At 39.1% G+C, this 16924-nt stretch overlaps 1 protein-coding gene across 1 annotated transcript; it reads right to left on the bottom strand.

The window, feature by feature from the left end:
• Nucleotides 1-5942: 5942 nt before the first annotated feature.
• On the bottom strand, nt 5943-15628 carry cdca7b (cell division cycle associated 7b). Its single transcript, XM_046834335.1, has 10 exons — nt 15537-15628; nt 13764-13892; nt 13552-13683; nt 9731-10078; nt 9574-9636; nt 8311-8481; nt 8043-8189; nt 7554-7703; nt 7060-7196; nt 5943-6468 (listed from the first exon to the last, which is right to left on the bottom strand). Exons 1-10 carry the CDS (start codon nt 15552-15554, stop codon nt 6447-6449), a joined length of 1317 nt encoding a protein of 438 aa, XP_046690291.1. The 5' UTR covers nt 15555-15628; the 3' UTR covers nt 5943-6446.
• Nucleotides 15629-16924: the final 1296 nt, after the last annotated feature.

The raw sequence follows: 16924 nt of genomic DNA, 5'->3' as shown, positions 1-16924 counted from the left end.
TGATGTGAGGATCAGGGTTTGAATCCTGCTAGTTGCGATGTAGGTTATGTTCCTGTTTCTTAAATCTTTCTTTAGCTTTATATTCTTGTGTTGACGGTTTAAAGGTGGATGGACCTGCCCTAAACAACATTCTGGTCTTCCCTGATGGTTCAGTGGGTTAAATCAGGTTTTTTGCTTTTGGTGGGGTTCAGGGTTCGAATCCTGCTTTCTGTCTGCCAGTCACGATCAGGATTCACTTCCTACATCTTTCTTTAGCGATATATTTTTGTTTTTAATGGGTTGAAAAGAAAGATAGACCTGCTGTAAATACGCTTCCTAGCCTGTCCTCACCAATGGTTCAATGGGTTAAGGTTGGTATCTCACTAGTGGTGAGGATCAGGGTTCGAATTCTGCTTTCTTCCTGTTATTTACAATGTGGGTTCAACTTGTGCTACTTACATCTGTATTCTTTCCTACATCTTTCTTTACTGTTAAATTCTTGTGTTGATGGTTTAAAAAGAAAAATAGACCTGCTCTAATCAAGCTTCCCTTCCTGTTTTTTTCTGATGGCTTAGTGGGTTGGCACTTTGCTAATGTTGGTGGTCAGGGTTCACACCTGGCTTTCTGTCTGCTAGTCATGGGGCAGGTTAAATTCCTGATTCCTACATCTTCATATTCTTGTTTTGATGCGTTAAAAAGAAAGATAGACCTGCTCTAAACAAGCTTCCCAGCTTGTCCTTCCTGATGGTTCAGTGGGTTAATGCTGGTGCCTTGCTAATGGTGTGAATCAGGGTTCGAATCCTGCTTTGTCCCTGCTAGTCACATCATGGATTTGCTTCCTATGTCTGTCCTTAGCATTATATTCTTGTGTTGATGCTTTGTAAGAAAAGATAGACCTGCTCTAAACAATTGTCGCAGCTGGTCCCTTCCGATGGTTCAGTGGGTTAAGACTGGTGTTTCGCTGTTAGTGGGGTTCAGGGTTCAAATCCTGCTTTCTGTGTTTCTGTCTGGTCTGAATTTCTTGCTTTAAAGCCTGAAATAAAATAATAAACCCCCCAAAAAAAGAAGCTGTGTTGTGGGACTTGATGGCTTTGTGATAAAAGCCTTGCTTCTGAGCTCAGAGGTTGCTGGTTTGAATCTGGCTTGTCCCCACACTGGGTAAGCTGTGTGGAAAGTAGTTTCTGGTGAGCAATGAGGTAGTTGACTGTAAACAAAGGCTGTGAAGACCTGCTGCTTCACAGCCTCAGAAAAAGTTGATAGGTTTTTGGCAGAATTTTTCCCGATATATGCAAAACTAAGTCGATACTTTTTTGGCCGTTTTTGCTTCATAACCTCCTGTTTTCAGCTTCTCAGACACCCGGGGGGGCAGATGCCCGGATATTGCCCCCCTGCTTCAGGATACGCCCTCCGAAACCACATCCAACCTTTCACGCAGCCATTTCTGACACCTTCCTTACTATGTCCACCGGAACCTTCCACACTCTTAACTTTGAGCCCTGGCCGGGGTTTGAACCGGCAACCTCTCAACCCAGAGGTAAAGCTCTTCCAATTGAGCCACAGGATCTCCTGCAAGAACCTGATTTTTAGGACCTTTTTTGTTCTTTTTAAAAACTTTTTAAAGAATTTAAAGGAAAGCTAAGGGGTAGGAATCGAACCGGGTGAGTCAGATAGCAGCGACCACTTCACTGACCATTACACCAACACAGGAGAGGCAAACAAGCCTTTGCTTATTGGACTCTTGGCTTTTCTATAGTTAGGAGACCAGTGTTTTCTCTTAGATCATGATGGGAGAGGGTCAAAACTTCTCCTTCCTGTACATTCTCTCAGTAACCGGAAGTCTATGAGAAGTGACTCAGGTACAAGAACCACATCCAATTTTTAATTAAGTTTTTAAGTTTTTAAAAACTTCTTATAATGTTCAATATGAAACTAGAGGTAAGAATTGAACCAGGGAAGTCTTTCATCATAGATCACTAATGGCATTACTTCAAAACTCAAAACTTTGTTAGACATGTAAATAAGCAGGAAAGACAGAGACAAAGACAAAGTGACACAGACACAGCTTTAGAAAGAGTGAGAAACAGCAAGAGAGAGACATATACAGTGAGACAGTGACATTTACTAAAAGAGACACAGAGACAATTAGATCGAGAAAATAGAGAGACAAAGATAGCGAGATATAGCCACTTCCTGTTGGAAGTGTTCATCCCGAGCGACTCTTAATGATCTCATTTACTATATGAGCAGTAGTGAGTTAAGGGCTTGCTCAGGTGCCCGAAACTGGCAGCTTGGAGGTGTTAAACATGTATCATATGTACAGCATGTGATATATATGTAAGCATATGTACAGTGATTAAATATAAAGGCTATATCAGTGCAGAGACGTGTGGACATCATTAAGAGCCTTTGCTATGTTTCCACACGGACAGTTAATGAGGTGATACCGGAGAAAATGCACCTCTTCAAGTCAAGTCAGGAAGCTCATATATATAAAATTATAGACATTTTACAGATTTAAATGATGTATTGTTTTTATCTGTACAAATCAATAAAGACGGAAATTTAAGTTTGTGTCGCCATTATGAGGGAAAACCCACAAAACGCCACCCAGAGGGTAAATAGTGTTTGATTTAAGACTCAGAAATAAAACAAAAGTTTACTGATTAAAAATATTTTTATCTGGAGTTAATTTATTTATTTTATATCTAAGTAAAGAAAGGAAAAAATTACGTGCCGTTTAAAATCATTTTAATTTTGACAGCCAAATATATATATATATACAGTGGAACCCACTTATCTCGACCTCGGTTAACTCGACAACCCTATTAAGTCGACGTTTTTGAAGTGGAACCGCCAAATTCTTGCTTTGTCTAAGCATTTTTTAATCGGTTTTGTCGCCAAACCCTGATATCTCTGGCACAAGGGGGAAACTTTTTTTTTCTTCAAGGGGGGGGGAATCCACGATGCGCTTTGGGAAGAAAAGAGCAGCCGTTGAGAGAGTGCCGGTGGGAAGGCACGTACCGGGATACACATGAGCGATAACAACGACCGCTGTGAACCAACATATACCAACAATAACGGACAGTGAGAGTGTGGAAGTTTAAATAGGAGCTGGTGATGATGATAAACGATATATATATATATACACACATTCATTAGGTAACAATATATATATATATATATAAATACAAAACGAATTAAAAATGTTGTTACCTAATGAATGTATCCAGGCTGAAGATCCACATATAGAACACAAGCAGAGAAAAGATGATGATGATCAGGAATGTGTCTGTTCTCAGTCATGTTAAATCACTGACTCCCTCTGTCTCATCCACGTTAACCCCAAACTTCTTACTGCCTTCTGTGGTGAGTGAGAGTCCATACCAATGACAGGAAATCGGTTGTTCGGCTGAAATCGGTGCGCAGTGAAAATAAAAAAATAATATTTCACCAAATCAATGGATTAAAACTAAAGTAACGAGTCTGTTTTGAAAATGTAAGAAGTAAAAAGTACAGATATTTGTGTAAAAATTTAATGAGTAAAAGTAAAAAGTTGTCTGAAAAATAAATAGTGGAGTAAAATACTGATACCGAAAAAATCTTCCTGTTCGGCTTTCAGTCCCATTATAAAGTTCAAACAGTGGGAGATGTAGTTTTTTTAAATGTAGTTTTTTTAGATGTAGTTTTTTCCCTCCTACTTCCACATAAGTTGGCTATTAGGAATAGGGTTGCAAAATTCCAGGAGTTTTCAAGACTGGAAATTTTCCATAGGAATTAAATGGGATAAATGGGAATACACTATGAATGTACAAAATTGCAGTTTAGCCAATAACAGGGAACTTGAATGTGGTTAAAAAAAATCTTGCAGGATAATTTTGGTTAAAACAAAGTTTCCAAAATTCCCAAAATAAAATTACCATGGAAAGTTTCGGGAAATTTACCAGCAATTGTCCGACCTTTAGCAACCCTGGTTACAAAGTGTCCAGACATTTCAATCTGAACTCATGTTCACTGTCTGTAACCTGTGCAATCATTTCTCTAATCAGTTCCCCCTTTTATTAAATCTGCATAATAAACCCATGCATAATAAAAGGGATTATTATAAAGGGAATCTTTAATAGGGACAAACATTTGTAGAAAACTGTGCTTCTTTTCGAACATTCCATTGCACAGATATTCCCCATTTGCCCTTATAATAACCTCCACTCTTCTGGGAAGATGTTTCACTTGATTTAGTGAAGATTTGTGTGAGATCCTTTCAGCCACAAGGGTGTTAATAAAGTCAGATACTGATGTGGGTGAAGTGAGGAGGCCTGGGGTGCAGTCAGTGTTCACATATATTGTTCAATAGGGTTAGAGCTCTTCCACTCCATCCCATATCATCATGGAGCTTTGTGTCCAGGGACAGTGTCACGCTGGAACAGGTTTGGGCCTCTTAGTTCAAGCGAAGGAAACATTTGTATTCTACAGCATCCAGAGATCTTAAAAACAACGGAAAATCCAACCTCGTGTAAAAGTTTGGGGAAGAACCACACATGGCTGGAAAAGTCAGGCGTCCCGATACCCAAGACACCCAATCAGGAGCGAGTCTGATGGAGACGGCAAAAGGTCACAGGCTTTTAAAGTGCTTTCATTCAAAAAGCATAAATCATTGGACTTTGGATGTGAAGGTCATGAGTTTAAATCCCAGCCACACTAAGCTGCCACTCATGGGCCCCCGGAGCAGGGCCCTTATCCCCGTATCTGCTCAGTTGTATAAATAAAATAAAATGTAATTCGCTCTGGATAAAGGAAGTTTGTTGTTAGGGACTGGCCTTATAACGCAGCCCTACATTTATTTTTTCAAAGCAGAGTATCGCTAAACATGCACTTTCCCCCGATAGCTGAAAAATAAAATCTTTGTTTTCTATGTTTTACGTCAGTGGTACAACCCGAGAAAGATTTTCGCCAATAACAGAAAGCTGATTGGCTGTTGCGTGGTGGTTACATTTGTAGTCATAATACAGCAAATTATATTTGGACCAGCAAAAGAAAGATCATCACCACCACCAGGAAAAACTAACAAACAAAAGCATTCTAAAGTGCTGCAGCAAGACCTGTTTAAAATTGTTAAAGAACTAGAACGGCAAATGTATTTTGTAAGAACAGCAAATGTAATTTTTAAAGCCTAAAATTGGGATTTTTAGGGTTTTTAAGACCCTGCGGAAACCGTGTTCACATATCCATCTTTTTGTTTAGCATAAAACATGAACGTTTTTAATAACGAAGACGAAAAATAAATAAAATCAGCCATTTATTTCGAAAACAATGATTGTATGAATGTTAAGCAGAACAATATACAAAGTGCAGCCATTAAAAAAAAAGAAAAAAAAAAAGTAAAAAATTATGGGGGCAAGGGGGTTGGTTCACGAAAATGTCTATAGAGATATGTGTGTGTGTGTGTGTGTGTGTGTGTGTATGTATATATATATATATATATATATATATATATATATATATATATATATATATATATATATATATACACACACACACACACACACACACACACACACACACACACACACACACACACAGAAAATTTAAACTTGGCATAACAGTTACACTTCCTGTTGACCCTCTATTGATCATAATAAACCCTAAAAGTTTTGGGTTTGTGATACACACATAAATTGGACTATGTTTTTTATCAGTATAAACCAGAACAAGTTCGAATGAGGATGCACTAAAAGAAGTGCTGTAATACAGAGGGAAAATAACAGCATTCTGATGACTGTAGTCAGAATTCAGTGTCTTAAACAGGTGTATTGAAATGTCTCGAATCTAAGATACTTAAAAAACCTGTTCATATTTTTTGAATCTTTACCACTTTTTATATTTATTTAGGTGTCAAATATCTCATTATATCTCCACTGCTGTTTAGATGTAATATATTTGTGTATTGAACACACACATGGTAATGATGAGCAGTTGCAAAATGAGTATATTTATAAAAACAAAAACAAACTAAGTAGAAAAATAAACAATAAAGAGCGCTAGTGTGAGTGATGAGTCTCTAAGGAGAGGTGATAATGAGGCTTTATCATCTTCTCTACAAGCACAGTAAACCTTGTGAGAATGTCTAAGGGCACTTGTGAGGATATCTTTACCATTTATACATTGATTTTAATATAAATCTGTAAATAAACAGGTTTAAATCTGTCTCAGATATGATAAACACTTCAGAGAGGGAAACTACTGTGGCGGTACGTATCGTGGTTCAGGATAAAGTGTACATGCCTACTGCATGACTCCAGTGTCAGAGCTCGATAGAAATACACAGTTTTCAGTTTTTCCTCATCAGTGGAGCAAACCTACTCAGAATTCCTGTCTGTGGTCGTCTCATGTACTGTACAGATGCAGCATTTCTTTTAATCCTTTGACGTCTTACAGTAGGTTCCTGCACATATGCGCACACTGGCCTGATTTCAGTCGTGGTCCTTCTGCAGACTGAAGAATAAAAGTTACATTTAAAAAATATTCAAAAAGTGAGAACAATTGAGATGGTTTGGACATGTGCAGAAGAGGGACATGGGGGTATATCAGTAGAAGGATGGAGCTGCCAGGAAGGAGGAAAAGAGGAGGACCAAGGAGGAGGTTTATGGATGTGGTTATGGAAGACATGCAGGTAGTTAATTTAAAAGAGGGAGATGTAGAAGACAGATGGTGGTGACCCCTAATGGGAGCAGCCAAAAAAAGAAATATACATGTACGTATACACACACACACACACACACACACACACACACACACACACACACACACACACTTTACTGTCCTGGTTTAACTATTAATAAATGGTTACAAGGATAAATGTTAAATAAAAGAAAACTGTAGGACAGTGAGATCATTAGCATTGCACCGGTTTGTAGACCCAATCTCAGTGTCCACCTCTGTCCTGTATTCAGTATCATGTCCTTCAGCTCGCGGTATATTTAGCAGCATAACTAGAGTTCGATCGAGACAAAAGGAAAGACGACGAAGGAAAGAGAGAAATAAGTGAAAAAACTAATTCAGCGTGTGGAAATGGAGTGTACATACCTCTCTAGATATTCCTTGACGTTGTTATAGCCGTAATATTTGGCTAAGTGAGTAAGAGCACCGGTGGCACAGCGTCCGTCCCGTTTACGACAAAGGCTGCAGTTACAGATACCCCGACACAGAGGGCACTCCCATGTCTACACACACATACACACATCAATCCTTAACTGTAATACTAGTTACAACTGCGGTTTTGTTTTTATGAAATCGGGTTGCATTACATCACCCGAAATTGTAAAGCGCCACCGGTTTGAGACAGCGCTGTAACTATGGAAACCGGGACTCACCAGACCACTAAATTCTTTTTCAAAAATTATATACATTTTATTTATTCAGTAAATTGAAACCACTGTTTGGTCAGATGGTGTTATTTAAAATTCTATATCAGCAACTCCAGCAGTATTTGAGAAACTTGTTCAGAATGAGCTCCATACTGATTTTGAATTCATGCAGCATTCAAGGAAGGAGATTTATTTTTTTTTCTATAAACTTACCGGATCTAACAGAGCTTTACGGACGTCCTCTCCATAGCGGTTGCGCAAGCAGGGCCCGCAGAACTGCCCTTTGACCCCCTGACAGTACGGGTTCCTGCACTCTGTCTTAGTGTCCAAAGTCTTCTGTCTGCACTGGTGACACGTGCTGCCCTACAATATCAGTAAAATAAAAAATATACACATCATGTAAAAATTACAGTGCTGTATGACCTGTTTTCCAAAAAGGACAGATTTCTGTGCGAATGAACAGCAACGTGTCCCCACACAAAATGACTGATAAGACAGAAGTCTGTCAGGATGAATAAAGAAATATGGAGGGTATTAGAAAGAGATATCTACTTTTTTGCAAAGTGCTACTGCATGAAAATAACTGATAACGGAATCTGTGATCCTTGTATATAATGTGTACTGCAAAAATAAGAAGAAGAAGAGGAAGAAGAAGAAGAATCCTACATCATGTCCACCTTTGCTCACATCTTCTTTACTCACATTTTCTTTATCGAGTATTTTGTCTTTAGCTCGATCAGCCACGTTGTCCAGCTCTTCCTCCGTGATGTCCTCAGGCATTCGTAAAGAACTTCGCTTTCTGAATTTCCTTCTTGGCGTGTCTCTGTTCACTCGCAGCTCTTCATCAATCTGTGTGTTCGAAAACCAAAATCAGCAACTCAAAACTTACAGTGATAGAAATCATGCCCGGATTGTAAGGAAGGTTATTTAGATGGTGGCTTCAGCACAATATACATTGATTTATTTTTACCTCCATCAGTTTCTTCAGATCGAATTCTACACTCTTTCTTGGTTTCGTAGATTCAACCGGTTCCTGCTCAATCCCGAAATGCTCTGGTGGTCTGGCTTTGCGGCTCGGGTTTCGTCTCTCGCCCTGGACCTCAGACAGACGCTTTCTCGGAGTCTGCTGCTTTTTCTTTTTCTGTTTTAGAGAGCAAGTTGGAAACAATAAGAAAAGAAAAATTAAATACCTACTCTCACTAGTGTCTCATGCTTAATGGTTATCAAAATAGGTCATATTGTTTATTTTGTACACTGCATACATTTTTTAAAGCCACATACACCATCTACAATTAAATAGCATGGGTCTGGTTTAAGTGTGAGGGTTTTTTGTAAAGCCAAAATGAGTTATTTTTCATTGTATGTGTTTTTCCTACGCCTTTAATTAAGGTGCTGCACATTATTAAGGTGCTGCACCATTATTCCCCTAAATACCCAACAACAATTCAATTTAAAGATCAAAAAACATACAAATAAATATAAAGTCTCTACTAATATTGAAGCTGTGCTGGTGCTGTTTTTTGTTCTATTTTGAATCTGAATATTTTCTCCTCCAATTGATCTCGTGCCTCGACCGGTTTGTCAAAATTCCCCGTCGTTGGGAAACATCTACAGTCTCATTTACATTTTAGTCTACAATTGCTGTCTCGCTCTGTATGGAATAAGATGTTACTATGGTTACAGGTGTTTATAAGCAAAGTGCCTATAAACTGACTAAAACTACCTCTATGCTCTGAAATCACACCTGAATATTTATAGTATATTAATACCAGGGGTACAACCACAGGGCTACAGACCAGTGCCGGGTCGTGGATCATTTTGTACCGGGCCATACAGAAAAAAAATATTTAAAATATTGTTAATGTCAATTTTATTTACTTTGCAGTCTGCAGGGTGCTTTTTTAATATATTTCTTTCTTTCTAAATAACCACTTGCACCCGTGCTCATTTCCTATACTCGTTTCAGTTTTTTTTTTTTCTAGGCATCGATAAATGAAGCTCCCAATAATCCTGCATTATTGTGAGTTACAGTTTTATTATATATGTAATTCAATAAATAATTCAATCATATAATATGTATAATAGTAATATAATATGTTCGTTGTTGTTTGTGACACTGACACAGTAAAGACACGTAATTCTCGCTCTCTTGTAATTATTTATTGTAGTGTGAAAAGGAATATGTTATATAAAAGGCTACACAAACGTCAATTTAGTCAAATACAGCACTTACCATAGGCGTGGTCTTTTCAGAGAGGTCAGGTAATGAAGTCAAGTCTGCAAATAGCTTTGCCAACTACACACACACACACACACACACACACAAAAAACATTTAGAGTTGAAATTTACAAATTTACAAATTTCAAAAAAGATCCAAGAGAATATTTACCATTGCTTTATTCTCCTGAATGTTTTTAGCTCTTTGACTCAGTATCTGTACATCTGCCTCGGTTAGTTTGACTTTCTCCCGCTTGTCTTCCTCCTTCTCCTCTTCCTCAGAGTCACTGTCAGGCACTCTGGAACTTTTCTCGACTTTTCTGTTCTTCTGAGCAGAAGAATCGGCACCACCTCCTCGCCTCTTTCTGCTTCTCTTCACAGGCTGGGAGCTTTTTTTGGCGGGAAACCTGAACGCAACGCACAATCCTGAGCTCCGCCTTTTTGCTGAGACCAAATCATCGTCGTCGTCATCATCTGAATAAAAACCAATGTCATCGCTGTCTTCTTCTGGCTCACAATCCTGAGAAATGAAGAGGACAGTAATTACTGGAAACAGCACACACAAAACACAAACATTAAAAGGTTACTTTTCTAATAAGTCAAAGCTTCTGACACTAAGTTGGTGTATTTTTCAATGACGTTTTACATTACAAACCATGCTATTTTATAACCTATTTTTAATGGTGCCTTTGTTTACCAGTTCACCTCAACCCCACCTTCTTGTGATCCGCATATTTGATTTGGCATGTTTTATGCTGGATGCCTTTCCTAACGCAGTCCATCCCATTTATTCAGGCTTAAGAACGGCACTAAGAGAACAATGGCTTTCTACAACCCTTATGGCTGGGCACCTCAACTCTACCTTAATGCTACCTCTTCACCTCAACCCTACCCCTTCACCTCAACCCTACATAAATGCTAGCTCTTCACCTCAACCCTACTTTAATGCTAGCTCTTCACCTCAACCCTACCCCTTCACCTCAACCCTACAGTCACCTCAACCCTACTTTAATGCTACCTCTTCACCTCAACCCTACCCCTTCACCTCAACCCTACAGTCACCTCAACCCTACTTTAATGCTACCTCTTCACCTCAACCCTACCCCTTCACCTCAACCCTACATAGTCACCTCAACCCTATCTTAATGCTACCTTTTCACCTCAACCCTACCCCTTCACCTCAACCCTACATAAATGCTAGCTCTTCACCTCAACCCTACTTTAATGCTACCTCTTCACCTCAACCCTACCCCTTCACCTCAACCCTACATAGTCACCGTAACCCTATCTTAATGCTACCTCTTCACCTCAACCCTACATAGTCACCTCAACCCTACCTTAATGCTACCTCTTCACCTCAACCCTACTTAATGCTACCTCTTCACCTCAACCCTACCCCTTCACCTCAACCCTACATAGTCACCGTAACCCTATCTTAATGCTACCCTTCACCTCAACCCTACATAGTCACCTCAACCCTATCTTAATGCTACCTCTTCACCTCAACCCTACATAGTCACCTCAACCCTACCTTAATGCTACCTCTTCACCTCAACATTACCCCTTCACCTCAACCCTACATAGTCACCTTAACCCTATCTTAATGCTACCTCTTCACCTCAACCCTACATAGTCACCTCAACCCTACATAACACTACCTCTTCACCTCAACCCTACCCCTTCACCTCAACCCTACATAGTCACCTTAACCCGATCTTAATGCTACCTCTTCACCTCAACCCTACATAGTCACCTCAACCCTATCTTAATGCTACCTCTTCACCTCAACATTACCCCTTCACCTCAACCCTACATAGTCACCTCAACCCTATCTTAATGCTACCTCTTCACCTCAACCCTACATAGTCACCTCAACCCTACCTTAATGCTACCTCTTCACCTCAACATTACCCCTTCACCTCAACCCTACATAGTCACCTCAACCCTACATAACACTACCTCTTCACCTCAACCCTACCCCTTCACCTCAACCCTACATAGTCACCTTAACCCTATCTTAATGCTACCTTTTCACCTCAACCCTACCCCTTCACCTCAACCCTACATAAATGCTAGCTCTTCACCTCAACCCTACTTAATGCTACCTCTTCACCTCAACCCTACCCCTTCACCTCAACCCTACATAGTCACCGTAACCCTATCTTAATGCTACCTCTTCACCTCAACCCTACATAGTCACCTCAACCCTACCTTAATGCTACCTCTTCACCTCAACCCTACTTAATGCTACCTCTTCACCTCAACCCTACCCCTTCACCTCAACCCTACATAGTCACCGTAACCCTATCTTAATGCTACCCTTCACCTCAACCCTACATAGTCACCTCAACCCTATCTTAATGCTACCTCTTCACCTCAACCCTACATAGTCACCTCAACCCTACCTTAATGCTACCTCTTCACCTCAACATTACCCCTTCACCTCAACCCTACAGTCACCTCAACCCTATCTTAATGCTACCTCTTCACCTCAACCCTACATAGTCACCTCAACCCTACATAACACTACCTCTTCACCTCAACCCTACCTGCTCACCTCAACCCTACATAGTCACCTTAACCCGATCTTAATGCTACCTCTTCACCTCAACCCTACATAGTCACCTCAACCCTATCTTAATGCTACCTCTTCACCTCAACATTACCCCTTCACCTCAACCCTACATAGTCACCTCAACCCTATCTTAATGCTACCTCTTCACCTCAACCCTACATAGTCACCTCAACCCTACCTTAATGCTACCTCTTCACCTCAACATTACCCCTTCACCTCAACCCTACATAGTCACCTCAACCCTACATAACACTACCTCTTCACCTCAACCCTACCCCTTCACCTCAACCCTACATAGTCACCTTAACCCTATCTTAATGCTACCTCTTCACCTCAACCCTACATAGTCACCTCAACCCTACCTTAATGCTACCTCTTCACCTCAACATTACCCCTTCACCTCAACCCTACATAGTTACCTCAACCCTATCTTAATGCTACCTCTTCACCTCAACCCTACATAGTCACCTCAACCCTATCTTAATGCTACCTCTTCACCTCAACATTACCCCTTCACCTCAACCCTACATAGTCACCTCAACCCTACATAATGCTACCTCTTCACCTCAACCCTACCTGCTCACCTCAACCCTACCTTAAACCTACATGGCCAGCTCAACCCTACCTATTCACCCAAACCTCAACCTTAACTCAACTCTACGTGGTTACTTCAACTCTATCTTAACCCTACCTGTTGACTTCAACCATACCAATTTAGCTAAGCCGTACTGGTTTACCTAAACCCTACCTCAATCCTATGTCAACCCTACCTACTCACCTCAAGCCCACCCATTTACCCCAGCCTTACCGGTTTACCTCAACTCTACCTCAATCTTACCTGGTTACTTCAACTCTCTCTCACCCCTACCTGTTCACCTCAACCCTACTCATTTACCTCAGACATTCCAGTGTACCTCAACCATAGCTATTCACTCAACACAACCTGAATCCTTCATGTTCACCTCAACCCTGCCTATTCACCTCAAGTCTACCTCAATCCTACATGTTCACCTCAACCCTACATCAAACGTACCCATTTTCTTTAGCCTTACCGGTTTTCCACAACCCTGTCCAATCCTACATCCTACAATCCTACAAAGCAGTGGCACTTTATTCCTTTAGTCTGTTTAGCCCCGTACACCTGTACACCTGCTTAAACTGATCAGATTCTGAAACGTCATCTTTTATGCTAATATGTTCATCAGTTTCATAGATCTTCAATAACACAAGACAGTCTGTCATGCAACTGAAATGCATTCTGGGAATATCAAGGCAACATTTGCACCAACATATAAACACTACTTCCAGGCTTAATATACTGCTGAATGTACCTGGAAAATAGTGACGGAAAAAGACGCTCATGCTCTTTAGCACAAGCTTAAAACCCCCCCCCCCAAAAAAAACATATGTAGCATTACCATGGGGCTCATCCAGCTGTTAAGGAGAGAGCTCTCCTCTTTACCAAAACCTTCAAACTCCCCTTCACTGTCTGTGTCCATGAAGACCTGAGCCAACTCATCCGTAATGAATTTAGATCGAAAGCGAAGAACCTGTAACACAACCATGAAAACTGTTCTAGAGAACAATGGATACTTGGGTTTGCAGCCTTCAAACAGTAATAATATCTGACCGGCTTCCATGAGGTTTGGGAGTGGAGACTGTCTCGGCTTTCTTCAGAAAACTGCCCTGAAGATGCCCCTTCAAAACCGAGAAACTCCTCCTCGTCGCTCGGACCTTCAAATATGTCCACCAAGGCTTTCTGAAAATGGAATCAAAGAGTTATCCAGGCTTTACCTTCTCTCAAACTCACTCACACACTAATCTGTGTCAAAGAATATTATAAATGCATTAACTGAGAAAATACCAGTGTAATGGACATCAGGATATTTAGTATACAAGTTGTTGTTCCAGTGCAGTAAATAAACAACTTTTATTCAAATTTCATTCTGGGATGAACAAAGTGATCCATTGATCAGTTTACGATGCCACCCACGATTTCAGGTTGAAGCTCGATCATGCCTCTCTACCACAAGAAGCCATATGTGAACATGATCCAGAAATCTTCTCCGGGCCTGAGCTCATTTGTTTATACATCAATGTTTAAAAGCATGCATCTCTGATGGTATAGGGGAGCTTTCACATCTGGAATAGAACCATCAATGCTGCAACATATGCTTCCATCTATCTTCTCATCAGCTTTTTTTAAAGATGATGTGTGTCGTGGCCATCAAATTCAATACAACCTGATTTTTTCTTAGAATGGTACATTTAGAGTTTCTATATGTTTGATATGTTTTCTTGTATATAAAATATTTGCATTGTTTTTAATTTACACTTCACAACACGTCCTTTTTTTTTTTTTTTTTAGCATCAGGTATCTATTTATTAACAAATCCTGAAGAAGCTACAAGATGTTACAAGATACAAGATGTTCTTTCACCTCTCACCTCAAACATTGACAATAAAAAACATACGTCATTTTATTATCTCGATATTTATTCATTAATCGCACGTTAACATTCTACATCAGTTATAAAAAAAACTGCAGTACTTTGTTAGTGATATTAATAAAACAATATATTTTAACTCTTTTTTTTTTACACCTTTCTTTAGGTATTTTCATTACTACAACGTTTATCACTGCTCAAAAGAATTGTCAAGAAAGAAAAGTTAAAATCAGTAGTAAAAAAAAGATTTTTAGTTATAAAAAAATTGCAATATTTTATTTTATGAGGTATTATCGTATTTTTCCATCATTAAAATCACACAAAAAACCAAATAAACTTCACTTATCGTACACCTTATACTCACGTAATATATAAAATGTATTACAAATAGTACGTTAAAACGTACGTACAAATATGCAGAATATTAAAATGTAAAAGTAATGTGATTTTCTTAATGCTTTCTTATTATAAAATATGTACACAGGAATACGTAGAATATTAAAATGTAAAAATTTATTTTACATTATTTAAATTAGATATATTTTTTATACTTTCTATAAGTGATGGCAAACTCAACTTACAAATAAAGAATTTTAATTTTTGTGTCAAGAAAATAAAAATAAAATAAAACAGAATAAAGGTGGGTTGTTTTTTTTTAATCCTTTGATAAATTAATAAATATTATACTTTGCACGAATGTATTCCAGAATAAATTGACTTGTTTGCATATGCCACATGTGGACCTGAAAAATGTATATATATTTACATTATAGTTTTAATTTTCACAATCCATACATACATACATACATACATACATACATACATACATACATACATACATACATACAGCACAGGTTCTTTAACGCATGTATGTCCTTAATGTTAGCTCCTTTTCGTCTGCTGCTTTTAATAATACAATCAAAAGTGATATAAATTACACTATATCGTAATTTTACCTTCATTGTTGCACACATGTCTCCAAATACTGTATTACTCCTCAAACACACACACACACACACATAGAGCTCCAGCTGATGATCCACATCCAGCAAAATGAAGAGTTTAAAAAACAATAAGAGCTCACACAAACAGAACTCAGTCGTAGGGGTGTTAGACGGTCATAAAGAAACTAACACCCGAAATATAATATAAACCGCTTGCTACATATACATTTTTAATAACCAAAAGTACATTTACAAAATGGCATATATGTATATTCGTTTATCGCGAAACAAAACACAATTAGCGCGTTATCTCGGACTTGCCTCCCCCTCTCTGCCTGAGGTGATTTTAGAATGGTAGATTCCACGGCATATGGCTTTGTAGTTTCGCGGGAAAAAGTGAACACGCGGACCGGACGGAAGTTCTTTGTATACAAGGAAATCTATAGCATGTGTTCTGTGTTGAGAAGAAGTCTACAGTATTGTACTGTATCTGTGAAGTGGGTTCGAAAGTGCACTAAATTTGTAATTAAAAATGAATTACTTTAGTGACTTTTAAGTAATCAGTGGCGGGACATATCATTTTAATATAATTCTCCCCCACTGAATATGTATTAAATTATTCCCAATATTCTATTATTTTTATTTGGCTGCTTCTTGGAATGTAAGTTTTGGTTTATATTTTAAGTAAAAAAAAAATAGGGGTCAAAAGAATCTGCCATGAGGCCTTCAGAATCAACAGTGCGGGAGGCTGCTGTTTTAACCAATCAGATTTTGAGTTGAGTTCGGACTCCAGGGCCATCTAGCAGGCGTACAATAACATGGACATTTTTACATCCTTTGACTGGATGGTCAGAGATCGCACTGGAGCTGGCAACCCGCATTCTTCAACAGAGAAGAAGAATTTTTTTATTTGTTTGCAGATACACATACAAGGACATTAGCAAGATGGACTTTTCAAGAAAAGCTAGACATTGTGAGGAGGTTTTCCCAAACAATTGCACAAAAACACACAATTTGACTTCATTTCAAATCCCCAGGAAAACCGTAATGCCCAGAAAAAAATGCACAAAGATGCACGGAAAACCAGGGGTAATTTTATGAGGTTAATGTCGATGCTTCTGCTAGAGATGATGCATGCGGGTGGTGCAGCTGTGGCTACAGTGAAATGAGACATGTTAAATTGTGTTCATTGGGTATATTGCTGTAGTAATGACATTCATTCTCGCTGTATGAGCTTCCTGTCTGTGATGCAGCGCCATACTGCGTTTCTCTTTAATACTGATGGTTTCTATAACCATGCCGCCATAATGATGGTATTAAGAGGTGGATTGATTCAGGTAGGACACCACTGAAGGCCTTGGAGCGACTGACGACATCCAAACTATGAAACAACACCTATG

This window comes from Silurus meridionalis, chromosome 22 (genome assembly GCF_014805685.1).
Source record: "Silurus meridionalis isolate SWU-2019-XX chromosome 22, ASM1480568v1, whole genome shotgun sequence".
In the NCBI taxonomy this organism is placed as follows: Eukaryota; Metazoa; Chordata; class Actinopteri; order Siluriformes; family Siluridae; genus Silurus; species Silurus meridionalis.
The sequence above is the reverse complement of the archived record's forward strand: the minus strand, read 5'-3'. Positions and strand labels throughout refer to the sequence as shown.